At 40.9% G+C, this 25,025-nt stretch overlaps 1 protein-coding gene across 3 annotated transcripts in view; it reads right to left on the bottom strand.

Moving 5' to 3' along the window:
• The window catches only part of LOC137802228 (roundabout homolog 2-like), an 81,962-nt gene continuing 56,937 nt past the window's right edge, over nucleotides 1–25,025 (bottom strand). For 2 of the 3 annotated variants that reach the window (XM_068599934.1, XM_068599936.1), the window contains 20 exons: nucleotides 21,732–21,937; nucleotides 19,957–20,038; nucleotides 19,679–19,844; nucleotides 19,013–19,179; nucleotides 18,804–18,925; nucleotides 17,159–17,390; nucleotides 12,832–12,956; nucleotides 12,562–12,733; nucleotides 11,323–11,499; nucleotides 10,297–10,323; nucleotides 10,105–10,144; nucleotides 8,389–8,516; nucleotides 8,009–8,065; nucleotides 7,490–7,762; nucleotides 6,554–6,716; nucleotides 4,547–4,804; nucleotides 3,556–3,767; nucleotides 1,525–1,680; nucleotides 1,134–1,388; nucleotides 1–629 (listed from right to left, as the gene is read on the bottom strand). In XM_068599934.1, coding sequence (XP_068456035.1) covers nucleotides 628–629; nucleotides 1,134–1,388; nucleotides 1,525–1,680; nucleotides 3,556–3,767; nucleotides 4,547–4,804; nucleotides 6,554–6,716; nucleotides 7,490–7,762; nucleotides 8,009–8,065; nucleotides 8,389–8,516; nucleotides 10,105–10,144; nucleotides 10,297–10,323; nucleotides 11,323–11,499; nucleotides 12,562–12,733; nucleotides 12,832–12,956; nucleotides 17,159–17,390; nucleotides 18,804–18,925; nucleotides 19,013–19,179; nucleotides 19,679–19,844; nucleotides 19,957–20,038; nucleotides 21,732–21,937 — 3,020 coding nt within the window. In that variant the 3' untranslated portion in view covers nucleotides 1–627. The remainder of the gene's footprint in view (nucleotides 630–1,133; nucleotides 1,389–1,524; nucleotides 1,681–3,555; nucleotides 3,768–4,546; nucleotides 4,805–6,553; nucleotides 6,717–7,489; nucleotides 7,763–8,008; nucleotides 8,066–8,388; nucleotides 8,517–10,104; nucleotides 10,145–10,296; nucleotides 10,324–11,322; nucleotides 11,500–12,561; nucleotides 12,734–12,831; nucleotides 12,957–17,158; nucleotides 17,391–18,803; nucleotides 18,926–19,012; nucleotides 19,180–19,678; nucleotides 19,845–19,956; nucleotides 20,039–21,731; nucleotides 21,938–25,025) is intronic. The other variant, XM_068599935.1, reaches the window with a different exon arrangement.

The raw sequence follows: 25,025 nt of genomic DNA on the forward strand, positions 1-25,025 counted from the left end.
TTTTGTTTAACATAGACGTCCCTTTTTGCCATTATGATTCTCCGCCTCAGCTCAGCTGACAATGGGCTTGTGCTTATTTTCACCAAAAAACGCTCTGTGCAAAGTACAACAATACAGTAGCTTCTTCAAAATAAGCTAACAGTTTGAGCAGTAATGAAAAAAAAATCATTCACAGTAATAAATCACAAAAGAGACAACATTAGGTTTGGCTTGCATAGCAAAGCAAAAGAAGGGAGAAAAAAACATTAAAAAATATATTTACAAATTATGCAAGTCCTTTTTCATATTAGTTTGTTAATTTGCTGTGATTTATCTTCTTCATCTCCACCATGTGAATTTTAGTAAACCATGTGACGGAGAAAGGAAGCGGACATATAACATATTGTTTACTCTTTTGAAGAGGGGATGAAAAATAATACTGTGGGACTGGTGTCTGTGTCTGTACATGGAATTTACAACTCTGCATTTTATCTTGCATCTTGCACTCTTTTCTTTTGTTTCCATTCTGTCTCCTCTCCATCTTCCAAACATCATTCTGTGTCACTTGCAGAGAGGAAATCTCGTAGCGCTTACAAACAAGGTGTCCTGGGACAGGAAGCAACTGCAGGGAACGATGCTTCACGAAGACTCTGGAGGAGCAGACACACCAAAAATAACAATGTTAAATCTGGGTGAGATTAAATACTTCACTCTCAATATCTGGAATAAACATTTTACAATCCCAGAACGCATCTCACATTGGAATAGAAATGGGTGGGATTCTTTCTTATCGAATGTGGTGATGCATAACTCTTCCAAATGTACACTTTTAAAAATGTCTATACAATAAATAACTGCATTGAGATATTGTCACAACTGACTACAAGAGGCAAAATGTTGTCTTTCTTTAAAGCAGTGAATTAACAATGTATTATGTACTCTATAATTATTAAACTGCATATTTTTTCTTAATCTTTGTAAATCAGGGTAAAGCCAAAATAAACTATGAAATTAATTCTGAAAATGTCAAGAAAGTTTCAGTTAAGCATGCCTATTATTTCTCTCTGCACATATACTTTACATTTGCTTGCTGAAATTACATTCTTGATGTTGAATGTGCATACAAATATGTCCTCATGAGGACTAACACCTACAGTGCTCCCTTTTCTCTGTGCTGCTTGTGGAAGGATGCCCACTGTGGGTGGGTTCTGTGCCAGGTCTCTTGTGGGAACCCCGACTCAGGGTGGCCCTGTTGGATGTTGTTGTGCCGCTCCAGGAAGCCATATGCTGCCGCTCCAGCGTCGACACGGTCACCATGCACTCCTCAGAGGGGTCTGAGGCCGCAGCTGCCCACGAGCTGTGCATGCGGGAACCCAGGCTGTGCAGGGACTTCACGGCCGGCGTGTGGGCTGCAGCGTGGATGGTAGTGGAGAGCCGTTTGGCAAAGGATACAACATGAGACATTATGATAGAGGCGCTTCTTCTTGAATTTATTATCATAGAGGATTCTCTGGCAAGCAGTGGCGAAGAGTGCAAAAGACTTACCATCGGTGTTGGTGTCTCTTCGTCTGGGCAGAGTCCCTACCTTGCCCGTCTGGGGTTTTAGGCCTGTCAGTGGTGCCCTCTGGTGGCCAAGGCTATGCATGCCCTGTACGCCATGGTCTGCTGAGCCAGAGCTGTCTATGCGACACTGCTGGGTGCCTTCAACGACAGAGAGGGAGAGGAAAAATTGGCTCAGCGTGCCCAAACAAGTATTTGGTAATCAAGCAATGGATCGAAATTAATGCAAAAGAGTGATGTGGATATACAATAAGTGCGGATAACGTTTCAAAGTGATTGACAGTGACGTATTAACTGCTGCTCATAAAACCATTATTAAGAACAAAACAATGTATCACCAAAAGGTGATTCATACACTGTTTCTATCACACAGGATCAGTGGCAGCTGTTTTGGTACGTAGGGCCATTTAATACATTTCAGCAAACATCCCCGTGTGATTCAATGCCAAAAAGGTATCACAGATTGCTACTTTGCAGGTAAATATTTAACCTTTATTCTAACTGACATAATAAGGACATGTTATAAGACAATTCAGTATACATATATATATATATATATATATATATATATATATATATATATATATATATATATATATATATATATATATATATATTTCTTAGGATACATTCTTAAAGAGTAACTTAACTGAGTGCTTTAATCAAGAACTATTTGTCTTTGTTGCGGCAATAAAAGCAACCTGTTGTTCAAAACCTAGAAGAAGGTTTTAATGTTGTATTTAAATCAGACATCATGAAATTGTGTTTGAACAAACACAACATTTAAAGCATCTAACTACAATATGGGAACCCCTGCAGAAATACTTCCAGCACAATAGCTTTGTTCATGATTGGTCTTACTGGACTAAAGCTAGTTCCTCAATCTGCCTTTCTAATACAACAAATAACAATCTGTGACAGCTAAACACATGATAAAATGTTTGCATTGGCAAATATTTTTAGTCACAGCGACCTGTATTTTGCCTTGCAATGGTTAAAAAGATAAGTATTCTCAATTCACAAGTAAAATCTCATAACCTGTCAGACAATGGAGTCTAAAAATGGTAGTTACATCCCTGTGGGATGAGACTTTTAGTTTCACTCTAAAGAAAGGCTTTCAGACAGAACCCTATTTATAAATGCATCAAATCATAAACGTTAGACATGTGGCTTTTCACTAGAGCACTTCTGAAGGTTTTTCAAACTGTCTATGTTATGGTTTTGATGTCTATGGACAAACGGCTTCAAGGTACTTTTCATAGACTAACTGAATATCTCTTTGATAAAGAATAATTACAGAAATAAAGGATATCAAGAGTAGGATATCTAACTAAGATGGAAGGAGTTTTTATCTATGTATGTTTCTTGACAACCATTTTTCTGATCTACTCCACACGCATTGCAGAAGTGTTGAGTATGAAATTGTTTGGATTAACAGTTCTTTAGAAAGCTGCAGAAGTAATGTCCTGAAGTTCAGAGCTCCGCTGCGTTTAAATGTCTCACGAGGCCAAGCAATCTGCCAAGCTGGGAAACTGCACAAGTTTACTTGGTTACTTCACACCAACTATACAAAACCTCTGAGTGTCAATCTCTATCTCTGTTGGCTACGTAAACATGTTCCTGATCTAGTATGACATGTTCACATGTTGACAACCTCTAGACAAGTGTGTGTTGGGGTTTGGATGTATGTGAACAAATGGCTATTGTACTTAGGCTTTGTTATAGAACAAAGCCCAGGGTGATAGGTGAGCCAGACACACACCTGACCTCCACATACACACACACACATGCGCACACGCACGCGCGCGCACACACACACACACACACACACACACACACACACACACACACACACACACACACACACACACACACACACACACTTAAATAAATCAGTAGTGTATTTTACTTTAAAATGTACTTAGAAAGGACAATTTTACAGTCAATGCACTGGTGGTCTATTGATTTAAAAGCAATGATTTCAGTCAAACTTTTTTCAACATATGTAAAACATACCTGAGCCCTCAAGGCTGTCTACACTGTGACCGGGAGTGTATTCAAAGCCACACAAATTCTTTGACACTGCGGCGTATCTTTCGTCCTCCTCCAAATCCTCGTCTTCTTCAGAAAGGAGCGTAACTCCCAAATCCGAGCCACTTAGTGTACTAGACATGAAGTCCACAGGAGGGATGGGGGTGGCGCACACGCTTGGACTGCCCTTCATGTGCCTAATAAATTGTGGGAAAATACTGTATATTAGTGGACAAAATACATATTTCAAAAGGTATGGGGGTCAGATAATGAGCATAAATACTGAAGAATAAGTTTGTGGAATATGGTAGAATCAGTGCATATTCAGAAAGATACCGATGAAATGTTCAGAGAGTATGAATGCCTGCATTGATTTTACTGATTACTTTCTCAGGGCTTGTGTGTGTTGTGCTAACACAATGAAGTTGTAATTGGGCTGGAAAAAGGATATCTGGATGGGCAGGGCTGTCACCAGCATGCCTGTTATCTCCGCCACAGCTGTCCTCCATGATGGCTCACATGCCGCCATAGAGGACATGCATGAATAATTACCAACTCTATTTACTGATGTCAGAACAGCATGTTAGACTAAACCTAGTCATTACCCTTCAACATGTGTCGCCTCGGCCTTGTTGAGTTACCCTATGCTCCATCAAAGGTGCGACCAATAGAGAGATGTTTTTAATCACTTGCAAAAAAACTGATCTGCAGGTTTGGGCTGTCACAAGTAAATACCAGTAATATAAAGCGCTCAAACATTAGCCATTGATATGCAAAGTCCCAAACATAACATAATAAAATGAATACAATTACAGGTATCTCTTTGTGCAAAGCAAACACATTTGAACACAATTGTAATGCATGGGCACAGAATAAAGCATTTGGAATGATCTAATACACAGGTATTCTCTTTTAACCAAACAAATACATCAAATTATACAAAGTTTAGGTAACTGCAGCTTTAATAAATACTTACCATGACTGCTTGGCCACTTCGTATTGGTAAGCTCTGGTCAACTCATCCAAGTGGGCCTGCAAAATGGATTGCATTTCATCGTGGTGGGCTGAGCTGAGAGAAGAAGAGGAGGGCTGGCTGAAGGAAGCTGCTGCCGGTGAGGAGGATCTTCCTCTCAGGGGAGGAGTGGGACCTCTCTCCTCCTCTGCCTCATTGTCTAAATTCTGGTGGCGGTACGTCTGGACAGACATTGGTGGGGCCCAACTGTTGCTGTCATATCTGGCATTTGGACAAATGTTTTATATATGAATCATCACATTGACTTTGCTGAACAGTTGATTGCAAATATAGTTGAAGAGGATAGGAACTCTAAAAGGATTTTAATTGAAATGTTCCACATTTATGCCGATGTCCAGTTATTGTTGATGGTAAACGTAGTCGATCGAAGCAATAACTTGCGAGTGCGTTTAATTGCTGGGGGTCTGCCAGTCACTGCTCCAGCTTCTCTCAATTGTATATCTTCAAAAGCTGAATATGAGAGTCAGCAAAAACATACTAAATGTTTCCATGTTCATAACATCCTCTGCACTATATTTTCAGATGCCATTTTTGTTGTTGAAAACTTAGATAGTTTGCAATGCGACAAGGAAGTGGTTTTTAAGCAACATTTAAAGTCCACACCTCGCTACTCAGAGCGGGAGGCGAGAAATCAAAATGGACATGTCCTGGCTTTTAGCTCTTCCTTGCGTCCAACCACTGTTGGATCAAATGACAGCGCTGGGGCTCTACTTTCTCCGTCAATATAGCAAGTGATGAGGAATGTATTGCTTCAATAGACTACATTTACCATCAACACCGAGTCACCGACTGGACAGCCACATAAGGGGTGGCAAGTTTCCCTCAATTACTCTTGTACATGGGTCTCAAACTCGCGGGAGATATTTTGTGGCACCTAAGATGGCATCAAAATACTGTGTTAGTGTAGCTCGGACGTTTTTTCCCACACCTTTTTGCTGTGTCGTTGTGCAATTACGTTCCCCCATATCTTAAAGCTCTGCAGAGGAAAATAACCTAACAAGGATTCTGTCAGTAGCGGCAGGCAAAAAGCGGCAGTGTGAGGCCGGAAAGCAGGCAGCATAATGTATTTTTCACCGCTGAGGGCGAAGCGGTTAACCGGGTAAAACCTCACAACAGTTTGTGACACATAAACAACTTGTAACACTAATAATTGTAAATTTATAAAATTACTCCGTCGAGCTGCATGCTGGGTACAGCTGGCCCATTATCACAGCAATAAGAAACTCTTGTCGTCTGTTTTTCTTCACCACTCGCAACAACTTTTCAGTTGGCTGGCAGTCCTTTTCGGTGTCAATGAATGAATGTGTTTACCGTGATATACCGTGAAACCGCCAGAATCTTACAATTGACCGTGATATGAAATTTTTGGCCATTACGCCCAGTCCTACGTTGATTATACACATATTTGTAATACGTCAAACACAAACGTAATCATGGGGAAAACACGCTTCTGGTCAAACGTAATTGAGAATGAATTTTAGTTTTGGAGAAATTGAATTTTTACGAGACAAAATTAGTTCTGATAAACCTGTTTGTGTTCTGAATAGTTATTAATAAAGATTGAGAAAATTGGATTAGTTTACTTGTTTTGGAATACTTGAAACCCTTTTTTTGTGGAATTGATGCAGCCCAGCCTCCCCCAGAGTCTACCTCTAGCGGCCCCCAGGTAAGTTGAATTTGAGATCTATGCCCTAGTTTAAATCAAAATGTCAATACTATTTGTTATTGTGTTTTTGATGTGTATAACAAATTAATACAATACAATTTGTTAGTTTTTCTCTAGGTCAGGAGAATAGGCAGCTTTAGGTCTATTTTGTGAACCAAGTGAAGCTCTTCTCCAAACTCTCTGATGGTAAACTCACATAAACACAGACACACAAACACAGACACACACATCTGTGTGCATCTGTTTTCCGAGGCAGAGACTGATGAGATATGAATGTATCTTACCCTCCTACGTGGTTTTCCTGGGGATAACGGTCAAGGTCAACCTCAGTGCCAGGGAGTGGGTGCATGGGTGGTGGAGGCAGTGGCATGTTTGCCCAGCACGTCCCATTTGATTTAGAGGCCTTCGTTCCACCCTTCACCTTCTTTTTCTTCCCAGCCTTTGCACCTGTGGGGGGGGGGGGGGAGGAAGTTTACACAATTCTAAGAAATTCATGTATACACAAATATTATTCAACACTGAATACATACACACTAACATGTATCTTGAAAGTTATCTTCTATCTTTCTCTGCTTACTTTTTTCAAACTTGTCTCCTGCCCAGTGTTCATTATTTCTCTTTTTGTGTGCTGACAGCACATTAGAACTTTTTTCTAAATGTTGACATTTCTTTAAAGAGGCACCAAAACCTGCGGCAGACCACTTTATATTGCCTCCCCACTTGCTCTACTATCTCCGGTAAGCTTGACATTTAGCTAAGCACACAGACTGTTGTGCAAAGCTGCCAAAAATACAGACAGAAATGCCTCCACAATTTTACTAAATGTATATACACTGCATAAATAACACTGAGCGATTTTCTGCCATCACTAATCAAGTTAACCCACAGAAATGCGTCATGATTGGGTGACATTTCTGGGCTAGATGAGCTCCTGGGGAAGAATTGTGATGATGATAGAAGAGTAATTAAGAACATTATCCTAGGGGTCCATTTTCAGATATTATGTAAATAAATTCCCTCCTTTTTATTTTGTCTTCCTCTGGTTTAGTTTGCAATGCCCCTTGTAGTAAATCCCTGTCATTTTATTGCAAAATGGGGCTTTTAATGAAATTTTAAACATTGCTTTCACGAGAGACTCACGAAACACACACAAGAGTGCAAACATCGCAACATAAAAAATCAGAAATAAAAACATAATTGAGCTTTCATGGGGCTCGTACCACTGCCAGGGCGTCTGTCAGTTAACGAGTAGCCCAGGTTTGCCATTTCCTGCTGGGCTTGGAGAGAAGCCTTCCAGCGGGGATCAGGTCTGTCCACAGCCAGCTCGTGGAAACTGTTGGACTGGAGTATCTGCGTGGTGGCATAGGGGGTGGGTTGAATGCCTCGCGCTGGGCTGCTGTAGGCTGCCTTTCCCATGAAGTCTATGCTGCTGTAGATGGCACCGTCAGACAGCATGGTGCCTGTCTTCTCCACTGCTGCGGACGGTAAAACATCTGAGACAAAAGAGGAATGGCGACGGAGTGGAAATAAGGGATCATGGAGAGATAAGTTGACGTGAAGTTAACGATCTTTAAGGTCATTAACACTCCCTGCTGCTCCGGCAATCTGTATTAGTTAAATACAGGTCTCAAATGGACTTTATATAAATGAAAGTGATTATCTACTACCACAATTAGCATGCAACACGCTGTGGGAGCCCAGTAGAGTGTTCACATGAGAGGTATTCAAACAGCGCTAACCTTCAGCTCTACTGTCCTGCACACATAAAGCCTGCAGCTCACCAGGGTTCCAATAAACTGAGAGAACATGCAAACACACAAATGCACAATAAACACATGTACTTGAACTATCAATCCCATACAACCTTGAAAAAATTTACAACAGGGCAAGAGAAAGAACGAAAGATTTAATAAATATCAGGCTTGTCAAATCCAATTAGCAAAGTATTGCCCTCAAAGGCTCTTTTAATTTGCGTGTATGTGTTTGTTTGTGTATGCATGCTTCTGTGTGATGTCCTGTCACTGCACTTCCCAATGAATAAGCATCAAAACCGTCTGACCAGGCATTGCTTAAACTGCATTCCCCGACACCCCGGCCCCAGCCTGTTTATGCTTCTTACCTCCTCGGCCAAAGTTGCTGCCGCCCTTCGGACTTCCCAAGCCGCCGTTAGCTGGGAGGCTCGTGGAGGGCCAGGAGTCAGCCAGCCAGGGGAGGCCTTGGTCGCCCGCTTTTAACAGCCCTGGACGGCTGTGAGAGGATGTTTGGAGAGAGAGAGAGAGAGAGAGAGAGAGAGAGAGAGAGAGAGAGAGAGAGAGAGAGAGAGAGAGAGAGAGAGAGAGAGAGAGAGAGAGAGAGACAAAGAGAAGAAAAAGGGGTAAGATAGACAACCGCTGATATAGTTAATATTAAGGCTGCAGCAAAACAGAATTGCTCATTTTCCTCGTGCTGCGAACACAAATTGATGTGAAAACTCATTCAGCATATTCTCGCCTGTGGAGCAGCCGCGCACACAGGCGACAATAAACAACAAAGAGACATAAAATGGCAAGTCTATAAATCAGCTTTCTTTCTCCCCTTCACTCCACCATCCCTAATTCTCCCCGGAGAAACAAGCCAGGCCTAAATACACACTAAATCCACTTTAGAGCCTTAGCACAACAGAAATTTACATTTTAAATTGAGAATCATGGACAGCCTCTGGCAGATCGGCTTCACTGGTGCACCGTCTCCATAGCAACAGAGAAAGCAGAAGCCCATTAGGTGGTTTGGGAAAGCTACCGTGTCGTTTTGTCTTAGTGAAATATAACGGTCATGAATATAGGGTTTGACTTCAAGGTAGGAAAATTGTGGGCAGCAAAACAAAAAAAAGGCAGTTTATAACCACTTTGTATCAGCAGCTGTAAAAAAAAGCAAAAAAAGCAAAACATTCACATGTTTTGTGCCTCCTGTGCACATATGTACACAGGAGGCTGCACAGCGTATTTCCCACTGACGCTGATTTCCCGAATGCCAAGGGAATTGTTCACAGCTGACTTGGTGATGGCTCAAACGTGTTTAAACAATTACACCAATAATTTCCATTTTAGAATACACAAGCATATACATAGATTTACATACATTTGCGTGCAAACATGTGCCAAACACTGACATAATAACACACACGTGAGTATACAATGTGGCAAAGCACACACAAAAAACGGCAAGGAATTGTTTATTTTTACTCCAGTTGCTCTGGGCTTCTCTGCTTGCTTAGGTGTGACGAAACAGAAAGAAAAAACAGGGGAAAATGAAAAAGAAAAGGACGTTAATTCCTTCACTTTCGGCAAAGCATATCTTCCTCTTCCTTCTCTTATAGACTTGGATTTTCGGTAGATACAAAAGTAAACTTCACTTCGGGGATTTTGAGCTGTCAGAAGACGCTGAATGGAGTCTCAAGGTCCGGTCCCTTTGTTGTTCTATCAGAGTGTACCATACGCCGCACGCTTTCAAACAAGCACATTCATCACCTCTCCCCTCCTATCTCGACCTCTGGCTCTGAACCGAGAGAGAGTCAGAGAATAAAGCCCTCACATGCATTAATTGCTAGCGCTCACTTCAAAGGAGTGATTAATGATTTCATCAAGTGTACATCAGTGCAAATCATACACTGAAATCAGTGAGCAGCGGGGGATAATGGAACGTGTCTGCAGATTTCGTTCAATAAATAAAATATAATTAATTACAGGTATTACAATAGGCTCTGGTCACTAAGAAGGCAGAATAAGCACTAAAATGACAGTGGGTGAAGTTCCAGCTGAAGGCTTTCTTGGTTTCATGAGTTCATTTAGATGCTTACCTTCCATTTCTGATCAGGCCTCGGTCTCTTTGGAATGTAACTTGTAGAGAGAAGAGAGGGACGACAGTGGAAAAATAATTGCAATTATTTTGTCAATTTTAATATAGGCATCTTAGCTGGGATATATAAATTAATACACAAAAAATAAAAAAATATCTTACAAGACCAAATGAGAGAAATACTCCAACATACCTGCACGCGTAAAAGTGAATGATTGAACTGCAATTCAAAAAGAAGAAAGTGGGTACAGTGTGTTAAATCATAGGAATAAATGTGAAAAAAAAGTCTTGTGCTCAAAAACATTCATAAAAACAGGTGTGGAACTATCCTTTCATCTTTGCTTTGCTTGTTCATTTTTCAGTGATGGTATGTCTGCACAAGCATGTTTTGATGAAACTAAAGGCGCTAATGCGTCTAAGCACTGCATTCCAGCATTTTCTGAATTACGCTGATTGCCCTGAGGGAAGCAGTTCAAATGAAGTTGACACATTTGACCCCTTTTGAACTGGAGCTTTTTAGCTATAATTTTTTTCAGAATACAAATTGGAACTTGTTCTTCTCTCTTTAAAAGAGAGATGAAGTTAAAGAAGAAAATAAAATAGTAAAATGCTTGACAAATGTGACACCTCAGGAAAAAACAACGCTTAGTTTAAGTATTTAATACAACACATTTAACATTATATAATATTTTCAGTCAAATTGAGATGTTTTGGAGTTAAACTAAATTTTTTTTGAGAGAAGGGATCAGAGAAGTTATATAAATTCCTGTTGATTAAGGACATCACAGCACTCTCTCCTCAAATCACTGCAATAAAAGCTGCAATACACATTATGATAATGAAACATATGCTTGACTCACAAAGGATTTAAGAATATTTTATACGTAAACCTAGACGCGTGTTAATGTGCACACAACACCAGGCACGGTTTGATAATGGAAGGGATGTTAAATTACTTATTTTTCGCATGAATGTATTAGACTGTTAAGGTGCGGTGCTGATGGAACTCAGCACAGTTGATTCACATCAGTGCACAGTGAATTAAAGTAAATAGGGCCTATTTCCATCTGTACTGAATACATTCCCTTTGTTCTGCATTTTAGCCAACTCAAATAAAGTCACATCAGTGATGACATCAGCTTTTGTTGGAGAGAGACCGAGTGTGCTTTGAGATTCTGTTTGGGTGCAGAACCATGTCAATTGATTTTTATTTTTTTACCTGCATAATTGCTGAGTCCCTTTCTCTTTTTTCTCCTCCAGTACAACCAGGCACTGAAGCCCATGAGAACAATCCAGCAGGCCCCTCCCAAACCAGCGATAAAGGCTGGCTGCTTCACCACGTCTGAGATGCTATTGTTGCCTTCCGATCCAGTCATTACGTCCCTCAGTCCTGCACCTGGGGGCACCGCACACAAGTAAACACAGCCACGCACAAGCACACAAAGGATTCAATGAACAAATAATGATGTGTCAATAGTCTTTGTAAATCATGAAAAATGTAATCTATACAATTTCCACTGTGGTTCAAAACATGCCTTTTTTAGTTATCGAAGTAACAACAAATAAAACAAATACATGTATGTTTTGAATGAAATAAAAAAATCCATTGTTCAGGTATTATGCACGTTAAAAACAAAATAAAGACAGCATATATTAAAGACAGACTACTGGAAAAGCTAAAAGATGAGACCGTGAATAAATGGAAACAAAAGAAGAAGAAAAAAAAGTCACAAGGGGCAACTGTGGGGGAAGAAAAAACACAACCAAAAAAAACTCAGCATCAGTGCATCCAATATGTAGGCAGAGTAAATCAATTCAGCAGTGCACTTATCAACTTGAGCTGCAAGACACAAGATTGACAGAGCAGCTCTGACAGAGTTTGATTTTCTGTTGCGGCTACTGTGCTGTGAAATTAGATTCACAGTCTCCAGCAGGAACACACCCCCCCCCCATCATTAAGCTTCAGTCCACACGCCTGTGTTTCCTTTTCTCTGTGCGTTAAGGGTGTTATTATATATCAGTCAAAAGTCACAGATGAAGAGCATCTGGCCTGGGCTCCGATATTGATTCTGGGCTTATATACTCTGGGCATCCTTTAGCGATTTGATAAGATGTGATAGGCTGATAAGCTCCAACAAAAACACTGTTGACTTTGTTAGCGCCAGCTGGACACATATTGAAGAGTATTATTGATATGGCTAACAGTACTTTGCACAGTGTTACCAGACACCACGCTTATTAATGAACCGCAATTGATTTCTCAGTAGACGGCTGAGTTGTAAAGCGCAATCTTCTTTCTTCAAGTCTAATAAATTAATAAATCCTTTTTCCAGACCCCTAGTCTATGATGGATATCGAGGTCCCCCATTATGAGGTCATTTAATTTGACCCCAGATTTGGTGTGTGTGTGTGTGTGTGTGTGTGTGTGTGTGTGTGTGTGTGTGTGTGTGTGGATTACCCAAGATGATGAGCTGGGGTTTGCTCTTGACCCCCACTCCTGTACTGGTGGCAGCAGCCACCTCCACATGGTACTGCACTTCAGTCTGCAGCCCTCCAACAACCACTGAACGGATGGTTGCATCCACAGACTTATTGACATGAAAGCGGGTTTCGTTGGCCAGACACCAGATCTAAAAAGAGACACACACGACAGACAGACTGCATTATAAGGTACAGTACATTACTAAAATATTCAATTAAGCTTAGAAGGTGTAGAGTTTGATCACACCTTGTACTCCTGGATGATGCCGTTCTGTTGGTCGGAGGGAGGAGGGTCCCATGACACGCTGATGGACGTGCTGTTATAGCTGCCGACTGTCAACACTGTCACTTGTTGCGGAGGCGCACCAGGGGCTGATGGGTAAAGGTGGGGAGTCAATAGATTAAAGAAACAAGGGAAATACATTAAAAAGAATTAATGAATTTAGCATATATTATATTATTGTCAACATGTTTGGTTGTTTGCAAGCCATACAACCAAACATGTTCTAAGCCAGTGTGGCAGATGGCTACCAGAGCACTTCATCTCAATGTCCTAACTTAATGAAATGAAAGGTTTCTTTGGAGGGGGGTTGCACTGGAAGTTTCAACAATACACAATTGCGCTCTACTAATTGCACATACAATAACATTCCAAGACGGCAAGTTCTGATATGAGCGGAATTTGTTTCAGGAAAGAATAATGGCTAAGCCAACCAGCTAACATTATTACCATAATGGACTAGAACCATAATGAACACATGTAAATGCATTAAAAGTAGCTGTATTCAATTTTGCATATCACATCCTAATGAAAATGGTCAGTCTCTATGTCCACTAATGAGAATTCTGAGATGGCTTGTCCACAGAAATATGTTGCCTCATGGTGCCAAACTCTCTCTTTAATGGATCTTTTTTTTATTTTTTAAATGTACCAAACTGGCCTGATAACCTGCATGGACAGATTGCCAATTTGATTTAAAGAGACTGCAGGCAGCAGGAAGCAAACACCATGTCCATGCAACTGAACAAATCATCATCTCTCACTGAACGGACTACACAACCACTCAGGGTACACAATTCCTCATGATTCCCATTAAAACTATCATTATGTTCTGACCGAGTGAATGAAATAACTACTCTGAACCCAATTAAGGAACTGAAAATAATAAAGCTATCTGCAGTGGGTTCATGTAAGCAAAGCACTGAGCCAAAGCAGGTGGGCCATGATGGGATTGTCTTGTTTGCCACCTGGCCAGAGAGCAATATGACTTCTCCAGATGGGATTAGTTCTGGTAATGGTCAGAGAAAAGAGCAATGAACATGTGCACATGGCCTCAGTGAGAAACAAGCTGTGATTGTGTTTAGATCAATGAAGCCAGGCCATATTAGGAGTCGGAGAAAAAGTGTCTCTGCCAGTCTTCTGACATCTGGGATGCTCTAAACATCTGGCTCAGTAAACTCATATAATAAATGATGGCAAAACAATGTTTTTTTTAATTGAAAATGTGAAACAAAGCTCCCTGAATGATTTAACTTGTGCTTAAAAGAGATATGGCATGTCGGCAAAAATAGTTGACAGCTTGGCAGTACAAAAGATTTAAATCTGCCATATGAGAGGCACTTTATTTATATTGCATTCAACAAATTGACTCAACCCAGTTTGAGGATATCTATATTCAGCTATTTGGACTGTATTGACTTTTCGAGGCAATTGCTGTTAAACAAACTCATGCAGATGTACTGTCACAAAATAGTGATAATTCTACCATTCAGAAAGAAAACTGACTCATTTATTGACAGCCAAATGTAAGTTCCTACACGTATACAACATATTTATGTTGAGATATCATTAGGCATGGCCACGAATAATATTTGCTTAAAACAAACTCCAGGATGCTGGTGGACAGTAGTGTAAGTAAGTTCCGGAAAAAAACAAGATATTCTGTGGGACTCTCTGGCTGATAATTTTTTTGGTAACACATCATCTTTGTGGGCCAAATTTCACAAAATCAAATCTCAATCATAAATCAATTGAGGGAAAAACACATATACAAAAATCAAACAATAAGATCTAAAACATCCAATAGAGCGTAAACTGCCATCTGTCTGGGATCATTGTTCAGTTTAAAATACTTTACACAGGAGGTTAATTTTTTGTTATCTTGATTTGATTTTCCCAAAACATTGTACAAAGATACACAACTCTTGTATAGATATAAAAGAGATATGTAATCAGTTTTACACAGTTTAAACTACAATCATGCCAAATTTTGGGAAAACTTTAAATATATACATATTTTGGTGAGCAAATGTGAGTGCACCATCAAACAAGCAAGCTACTGTTTTCCAAATATGACTTCTGTGGTTCCCGCAAACTGATAGATCTTGCACAGCCTGTTAAAGGTTTACATTAGGGAAAGACAGGAAGCATTAAGTGTAGTTCTATGTACAAGAACAATCCCCGAGGATGAATAATGACTACAATACCAGTAATGACTCAGGATAACGTCACAATAAATGGCCAGATCAGCAGAAAAGGTCAAAGGTTATGCACTCTTAATAATCTGACTAATACCTATATTAAAACGGATGGACACAGTAACGAGAGAGTTATTTAAAGCAATCATAACTCCAAAGTCTCCAACATTTCAGTTTTTACTAAAATAGACTGCATTTAGCATAAGACCAGGGACTACTATTCCATACAGGATGCTGAACTTGCCAGGCTCTCTCTCTCTCTCTCTCTCTCTCTCTCTCTCTTTCTCTCTCTCTCTCTCTCTCTCTCTCTCTCTCTCTCTCTGTATATATATATATATATATATATATATATATATATATATATATATATATATATATATATATATATATGTATTAAGACCTTTGTTGCGTATCTACACCATTGCATTCTCTTTGATTTGGTATCGGTAATGATGGAACCCCTAAAAATATAATGGATGATTGAGATTGCAGAGTGAGACATCAGCTCTTTTGACCTCCAAGACAACCTGAAACGCCCTTTGCTAGTATTTCCTAATCTGCCTTTGATGGATCGAGTGTTATGCTCATAATTCTGCAGAGCACCATGATTCCGGTCTCGAGAGTATCAGCAGATCAAACCAATTTTCTGTACCACGATGTCTGGTTTCCAGGATCCCAAGTTACAACAGCATGTGCCCCAGTCGACAAAGATTCTAGTGCTCCTGTGTGGCCATTTTAATTAGACTATAGCGACAGGAATTTCCCTTTGTAGCCCCTGTTCATAGCCATCCTTATCCTTCTGTGAGGAAGATGCAGTAATGACCTTATAATAACCTGCTCTCAGTTCAGTACAAGTTATGGTCCATACAGTGCAGCTTGTAGGGCACATGAATGCCGTAAACTTCATCAAGAGGTCCCATGCCCAGTCAGCAGGCAGAACACAGCGTTTATGAAATACAGAAAGCATGTAACGTCATTCCCGACCTTGCAAATGGTAGTTTGAGAATCCCATCTCAAGGCCCAGCATTTTCTGAGTTTAAAACCTTATGAAATAGTCCTCATCAGTGGGGGGAGTTTGTTTAGTTTTTATGAGAGTTGCTCGAGTGTTATCCAATAGCACCATTAGAACTAAGAAACAGCTATTAAGAGGACCTCTATTTTTTGCTTTTTTTGTAGACATTTTGGCAAACTGGCACCATTAAAGGTATGCCAAAAAAGCACATAGCAGTTAATATTTCCAATGTACCCATACAGATACAAATAAAGACATATGACTGGATTACATTGATACTAAAAACAACTTCAAAATGTGATGATTTTTCGGCAGGTCCTGGTGTAAAAAGGTGTGTCTTTACCAGATGATTTCTAGCCATTGTGGACATCTAAGATAATGAAAAGGGAAAGTGTCACTGAAATAAAAAAACATGTTTAGATTTGATTGAGGTACTCCTGTCACAGATTAAGCTATAATTAATAATCTAATTATACTACAAGTTGTTCGTTTTCCCAACAAAGTATGCAACAAATGATTTGATGTTAAATTCATTTGAACACCTTAACCTAAGAAGAACCAGTAGCAAATCAAGAAGAGGACCAGACCAATAAGTGTTAACACCAATACATTGGAGTGTGTGTGTGTGTGTTTAGGTTGATAAAGGAGGAGAGGAGGATGGGGGTGTCATGTCAAGCAGCTCGGGTTGGTGTGTGACGGAGACAAGACAGCAGGGGTCCACTGAGGAGCAGAGAGAGTTTAGCTTATGTCAAAGGAGACAGTTGGTGCCCTCCCCTTCTGCCCACCAACCCACAGAGGCTCAGGCTTGTCACGGACCCCCACTGCGCTGTCTGGTAAACCTGTTTTCCTACGCAGGGGACATACTGCTTCAGCAGTGTGCGCGTGTGGGTGGGTGAACATGAAATGCCATTATCCATTACTATCTCGTCATGAGGCCATTACTAGATGCAACTAAATTTAAAACTAGGTAGAACCATTTACACAAGAGCATCTCTGCATGTAACTCAATCGTATATTTCTTTGCAACATAAAATCAGCAGAGAAATTGATTTCTGTCAGAAATGTGAATTAATTTGTCGCTTACCTTCTTCCATGGTGCGTGCTGTCATGGATTCACTGTCTGCACCCTGGAACTCATTGAAGTATGGCCGCACTTTAATCTCATAGACGATGCCTTTCTTCAAACTCGAGAGAGTCATGTCTCTCTCCGAGGCAACCTTCAAGTCCTGCATCTGCCACGGCCCTGGGGAGGGTAGCCCTGACGTCTGCCGGTACAGAACCCGGTAGCCTTGAATAAACTGGGATGGATTTTCAACCTGGAAGGAAAAGGGGGAGAGAGAGTCCAATGAAGACATGCTGTACGGTAATGATGTGGGAGGTGGCGTACATCTGTGTGTAAACTGCTTTGGACCTGTGGATCAGCATTCCGTTAGTGTCCTCTGTCAGTAACAATGCACGCTTAGTTAATCATACAGTTTAATTAGCAGCAAAGGAGCCAGCAACCACATAAAGAGAGTTGTAGTCTATTTGACAAAGCTGAACACCCCTGAGTCAGACCTTTTGCACAATTTGGACTCAAAATATTGGATCAAAACAGTTTGACTTCTTTTTTTTGCTGGTCCATTTCAGGAGAGAAGTAAAATATGTAACAAACATCTCATAGTAATGGCTTGTTAACAAGAGCAGAAGCAAGGAAAGGCTTTTACAAGTGATATAAAGCAGCTGTTTATCATCAGGCTAGTCAAAATAGATTAGGATGGATCTCTTTTCTTCTCTCGGTCTCTTCCTCTCTCCAGCCTCAGTCAGCATGTCATTAACAGAATGATTTGAGAATCTAAAAGCCTTATGGAGATAAGATGTAGTGCCACTTATGTGTTTGTTTATCTCTGTTGCTGGAAAAATAATTGATGTGGTTTAAGGCCATGCATCTAAATAAATTACCCACCTATCTGTTTACTTTCCAATAGTCTTAAAAGATAAATCAAGATGTGGTCGAGAATAAGGGTTATGCTTACAACTAGTGACACTTTGTTTGGCATCTTTGTTTTGTCACCTGACATTTAGTTGAGTAGCAGATTGTCCAATTAAAGTTCACTGAAATATGAAATGGGTAAAGCACATTTGTGCAACTGTTCCTACAGGACAAGCACAATATATCTAACATATCCAACAGACACATTTACTTGACATTCGGTAACGACTGACTGTGTTTCTTGCAAATGGAGCCGGGTCGCGTAACATCCGCAGACTTATTCGAAGGGGCCTCAAAGGCAGGTTCTTCCTTTCACTGTAAGTCTGCAAGCAGCATACAAGGTTGTTGTGCAGCCAAGAACAACATAGCAGACTAGTTTAAACCCGTTCTCTCTATGCCTACAGCAGCAGTTGTCGGGGCACCTTGCTAACTGACAAAAAAAAACATTTCTAAGATTGAGGACTGACTTTAAACTGCCTCCAGAAGTGACACATGTAGCACTTAATGGTGATGTATTTGTCCTAAATAGAAACATTAGTCTTGATACCAGCATCACCTCAAACCATTTTAAATTGATGGAGCACCAGCTGCTTAGACTATAAATGTGTGGCCATCCCTCAGACAATTTACTCTGTGTGGGAGCAAACTAATCCAAACATAGTGACATGCCAAGTATAACGTTCCCAAAAGCCTCGGTAAGATATGTTTTGCTGCTCTGAAGGTAAAACTACCATGATTAAGTTATACAAGTACTCACAGTCCATGTGACTTGCACTGAAGTGGAGCTCAGGACCACAGGGTTATGCATGCTGACTACCACGTCTCCCAACTCCTTCTGCACGCGGCGATGATCCACTCCTTGCGCCGTGGGACTTATGTCTAGGAAACAGAAAGAAATTCAGAAATGTAGAGAGGAATATTGATGCGTAGATATAAGAATGAATTACAATACATTTATTTTTGTACCTTGAGTCCGGACTGGCTCAGACATGGGGCTGGGGTCCCCGAGCCCTTGAGCATTGACTGCCCTGATGATGAACAGGTAGACAGTATTGGGTCGCAGGTCCTTGACTGTGAACTCAGTGGTCTTCACATGGTCTGCCACCGTCTGCCAGCTGTTACTCACTGACTGGCTGTAGAAAGAGCATGAGTAAATTGAATTAAATATAAAGAATCAGAACTAGTCTAGACAGTATATTCAGGGCGATACTAGTTGGGCGTGTTCCAAGAAACTGTGAGAAAACATCTCAAACAGTAATGACATGGCATATTCACTTGTGTAATCTTTTGAAAAATGTCCTGTCATCCTCAAAAAAGAGTAATCAGGATAACAATCATGAAACGCTAAGCCTTTGAAGTCCATTCTTTTAGTCAACTAGTTTGTAAAGAAATAACAAAAGCTCTCACGTGTCAATCGTTCTCAGCTTAAACTGAGCTTTTATTTGCCAAATATTTAGCATTCAATTTAAAATACCCGAATTTTAAGAAATATTTTCCAAATAATTGTAAGCCATTCAGAATATTCTGCTTGAAACTGCCCTGGCTTGATTGAATGCCCTCGGAAACTGCCACAATGGCCATGAAAGTTTGGGGTCACTAAATGTAGCTGGAGGACATAGGTCACAGACATACCCAAAGGCCTCAATGACATAGGAGGACACTGGGGAGCCCGCCTCTGGCCCCGGTTCCCATGACAACGAGATACTGCTCTTGGTAACATCCGTGACCCCTGGCTTGGAGGGCGGCAGTTGGAGGGCTGTCGCGTTGCGCGGCATTAAGTCTAAGAGGTCAGTGGAGTCTGACAAAGATGGAAATGTAGAGAGAGACAAAATGAATACCTGCAATAGCAAAGCATATCTTGCATACAAATGTGTTAATTTTTTATCTTAATTATTTCTTCTGAAGCAGACCTCTGACATCCAAGTAGGCACTCCATGATGTTTCTCCACTGGAGCTGGTAGCAACACAGGTGTACAAGCCCAGATCAGACAGCTAAGGAAGACAGATCATGATATTATCCTTCAGGCTAAAACAAGCCACCATCTGCATCTCAATCATAACAACTTTAACAGTTGTCACAGAGACTAAATTTGAAATAAAAACTAAAGAATTAGGTGAAGCAATCTCTATGAACTTGACCCATGAAAATTTCCTCTCTAATATGCCGTATATAGAAAAGAGCTTTATCAAATTATATAGTTGTCAGACTGTGCTTGGTTTCTCTGTTAAACTGAGTCCAATAGTCTGTGTAAGTCTGATCCCAGATGGTTTCTACAAGCTCTGACTTCACTCTGGGCTTTTGAAGGAGCTTCACAGCGAGTAGTACAGTAGAAATGCATTAACCTCCACTGGCCTGCATTTGGCTCAAGAAAAGTCGGAGAGTGGATGAGGAAACTTTAACACCGGCCAATGAAAAAAGAGCCCAGTAAGAGCTTACATTAATTTCCTTAATTGATTTCCTCCAATAATAGTCACCCTCTATTCCCAGAGCCATCAACATTATCATCATCCGTGCTGACGTGGGGAATAAGAGATATGACAATTTATTATATATTGGCAGTGCTTTACCACTCACAACTATGCTATCTCTCAAGAGAGAGGAGAAGAGGGAGTGACACAAGAAGAGCACTTTGACACTGTGACAGGACATTGTATATTGAACTTTCTCCATTATATCAGCCCCTTTAGACCACTCGCTTGTCCCTGTCCTTGAGTGTAACTGCTGCCTCAGAGATTTGAACTAAATAGCAGCATTTAACAACTTATAAAAATCAATACTCGCTATTCATCTTTTCAAAGCAACCAGACTGCACTTGTCCATGTGAATTACATTTAGCTGACATTAGCCGGCAGATGAGAGAATTTTTCTTTTGTCTATCACATGCAATAGAAGAACAAACATGAAACAGAACTTGTGTGTTTGTGTGTGTGTATCTATGTATGTACAATATAGCTATTTCCTTTCTATAGCTGTTTCTATTGACAGTGCAGTGGAGGAAGGTCATCAAAAATAATGAAACATAAATAGGACCCCGTCCAATTGAAGAAGATGAAATGCATTGCACTGTACTGAGTGCAAAATAACTTTATTTTTAAATTTGGGATGAATTATTTCCTCAAAGAGTAAATGATAATCCTTTGTTTTTAGTAATTAATCCTTGGGACCTGTTTGAAATGTTCTCATTGAAACATGATTGCTAAAATTTGGTTGAACACTTCAGGTACAGAAAAAAAGGATCAGGGAAAAAGCTTAAGATTCACTGTTTCCAGTTCTCACCAATATGCTGATAGTTATCAGTATGCACTCAATCGAATTAATTACAAAAATAAGATCCAAATGGCCATAACTATGGAGTTATCCTGTTATTATCAGTACTTCAATTAACAGTACTTAAACGTAAAGTACAATGTAATGCCATATGGACAATGCTGCATGCTAAGTCTTATGCAAGGGGTGACTGTGGCTCAGTGGTTAGCATGCCCGTCTTTCAATCAGAGGATCGGTGATTCACTCCCCGGCTCCGCTAGTCCATGTTGTTGTGTCCCTGAGCAAGACACTTAACCCATAATTGTTTCCTCTTGCTGTGTCTACGGTGTACAGAGCAAAAAAAATTAAGTCGATTTGGATAAAAGCATCAGCTAAATGTAATGTCCATTCATTTATCTGTAATCCACTACAACCCACCCTGGTACTCTGGATCTGAAGGCTGCCATGCTCCAGCAGGGAAAATCGCAGATCCTTTCCAAGAAGATTGGCGCCATTCTTTCGCCAGGTGACTGTGGGCTCTGGGTCCCCTGATGCCTGACACTTAAGTAGAGACACACCACCCAACGCCTGCGTTTGATTGGATGGGCCCTGTCGGATGATGGGTGGGGGGCGGTCCTTCAGGGCTAAGGATAATAATCCAGGAACAGGTGTTATTATTTTCATAGCACATTTATGAACCCTGTGATTTTAATGTCAAAGTCTTGGCATGTAGCAATGGCTTTCTATTCTTATCCGTTAGATTTTGACTGATTTGTGGGCAAAAAAAAAACATGTGACCTTATCACAAGGTGTTAATATGTGATTGCAGTAATTGCATTAGTGACTGCAGGCCCAAGATGTTAGGGCTCAATCTGATGGATTTGTTGTGAGAGGAAGTGATGTTTTGTGAGCCTTTTCCACAGTAGGGCAGTGTGCTCATGGCACTGCATCACACCTTTGAGCTTTAATTACTAGGTGAGGATTAACGATGCTTCACCCGTGGTGCTAATTACCATACCTTCTTTATAACACCTCTCAACACATTCATGCCTGTCTTCTCCCTTCTTCCTCTGACTCATGGCCATACCTCCACCCTCATGGCATCTCCCTCCCTGCCACACAAAAACTAAACTCTGAATTAGCATGCCAAGCAGGACAACGATACATCTTTTTGAAAGCTTTTTATAGCGTGGTATATCATCCAGAAAACAGGTTGTGCATTCAGCAACAGTAGTATCTGGAGTGTTGAAGCTCTCTGGGCCTTGTAACTACCCTCCGCTTCCAATTTCCTCCTTGCTGCTCTCCACTGTTATCAGGTCGGTCTCCAGTTGTACAAGTGTTTACGGCAGCTTCCCAATGCCTAATCTTTCATCACACCTTCTTCAGCACAATGAGGAACACAGTACCTCCAGCAACTGGGTCAAGGTACAGTAAGCAGAACCACATGTGATATGCCAATGATTACTGTACAATAGTTTGCATTGATGTGGCAATATGAACATTGTCTACATGGTGTTGCTGACAAGCAATAATGAGCCTTTCATGGAGAACTTCGGTTGAGCATTAGGTTCTATATTGGCTAAAGAAGGACCGTCGAGCATTTCATTTTCACAAAAACACAACACTACTCGATATCAAGCTATTACTACCCCCCACGCGATTAGAGCCAAAAAACATATGTATTGCTGTTCCTAATTTAGCTGTAGTCCTGTAATGAATGCAATCATACATTGTTGCTTATTAAGATTGTTTACCACAGCTACAAACTAAAGTGTTTAACATTAGGTTTACAGATAAAGGAATGTTGGGAAACTTAACCACTGGTTGCATGCCTGCTACTGAGTAAATATTGGTTATTAAAACATTGATAGTGATGGTTCTCTGCCGGAAACCAGTGGCTTGCTCCCTCCAGGTGGGGACAAAATGCCTGCCCCAAGCGAAGGAGTTCAAGTATCTCGGGGTCTTGTTCACGAGTGAGGGTAAGGTGGAGCGAGAGATCGTCAGGCGGATCGGTGCGGCTGCAGCAGTAAAACAGGCGCTGTACCGGTCCGTTTTGGTGAAGAGGGAGCTAAGTCGGAAGGCGAAGCTCTCCATTTACTGGTCGGTCTACGTTCCATCCCTCACCTATTATCACAAACTCTGGGTCGTGACCGAAAGAACGAGGTCGCGGATACAAGTGGCCGAAATGAGCTTCCTCCGTAGGGTGGCCGGGCTCAGCTTTAGAGATAGGGAAAGGAGCTCAGACATCAGGAGGGAGCTTGGAGTTGAGCCGCTACTCCTCCGTATCGAAAGGAGTCAGCTGAGGTGGTTCGGACATCTAATCGGATGCCTCCTGGGCATCCGATTATATCTCCTGGATGGCCTGGGAACGCATCGGGGTCCCCCAGAATGAGCTGGAAAATGTTGCGGGTGAGAGGGAAGCCTGGGTCGGTCTGCTGGGTGTGCTGCCACCGCGACCCGACCCCGGATAAGCGGCAGAAAATGGATGGATGGATGGATGATAAGACGAGTGTGTCTCATCAAAGCATCACTTTCTACAAATATCATTACATAAGACCAGGTTTGAAAGGTAACTCTTGAGGTCCTTGTTTGTAAAAAATGTTCAACCATTACATAAGTAGCCACTTAAACTTCAGGCATCCTCAGTGTTGACAGGTGGAAGAAATACACACAAAAATCTTCTAATCTCAAGTACCCATCCTCTGTAAGCTTGAACGATGAAACTTGTGCAGTAGTCTGTGTGCCTTAGAGTGAACGGCGGCTGTTCTCACAGTACAGTGCCCTGTACTCACCTATTCAACACAAAAATAGCACATTCCATTCTCACAAGTATGACTGGATATTTAATAAACCTGTCAATCACACATTTGTCTTAACACCCAGAGTGGAGCACTAGTTCATATATGGACCATCAGAAAATTTACATCCAGTGCAAGACCTTCTTGGACACCCCACATCTTGAGTAATGCCAGAAACATTACGTCAACTATACTCGGTATCACAGCAACTCTCCGTTTATAGTCATCAATCAACCTCATTTCTCCCTTCCCTCTTGCTCGAAACCAAACATTTTGATATTGATCCATCTCTTCTGAGTGACAGAACAGGAGTCATTTTCTTTCCAGAAACCCTTCAACAGATGTCAATTTAATAATGTGTGGGAGAAAAAGCCAAGAAACAAATGGAGAGGAGGGCAGACACAGCTCCCGGCTGGCGGCGGCACAGCACTTAATGTTGACATTAAAAGCTTTGTCAAAGGAAATTTTTTTTTAAAGTGTCTCTCCATCAAGGAGGCAGTTTTATTTTACACAGTTTTCATCTTTTCAGACCATTCACATTACCACTGTGCGGTGATAATGAAACAAGATGATTGTGTGGGTGACTGGGTTTCAGAACATAAGATGCATCTTTGGCGATCTGAGTGTAGGCAAACAAGTGCTGTACTCACTGTATTATTAGGTCTGGACAATGCTGTAAGCGTAGGTGTTTTCTTAATGTTGATAAAAGCCCACTATGCATCAAAATGAAAATACATCAAATAAAAAAGCTAAATACTATTAGCAATGCTATTACATTGTAAATTGTGCATTAAGAGCATAACAATTTTGTTGTTGCATCTTCAGTTGCCAGAATTGGGTGACGTGTTAACTATTGGCTTTGGTTATGGATCTCAAATGTATAGAAGCATTTACGAGGACACCTACATGTTCTGGTCATGTTTTCCATAGCTGT

The sequence above is a fragment of the Clinocottus analis genome, unplaced genomic scaffold, assembly GCF_023055335.1.
Source record: "Clinocottus analis isolate CAN_PGR_092001 unplaced genomic scaffold, fCliAna1.0.p SCAF_5, whole genome shotgun sequence".
Classification (NCBI taxonomy): domain Eukaryota; kingdom Metazoa; phylum Chordata; class Actinopteri; order Perciformes; family Cottidae; genus Clinocottus; species Clinocottus analis.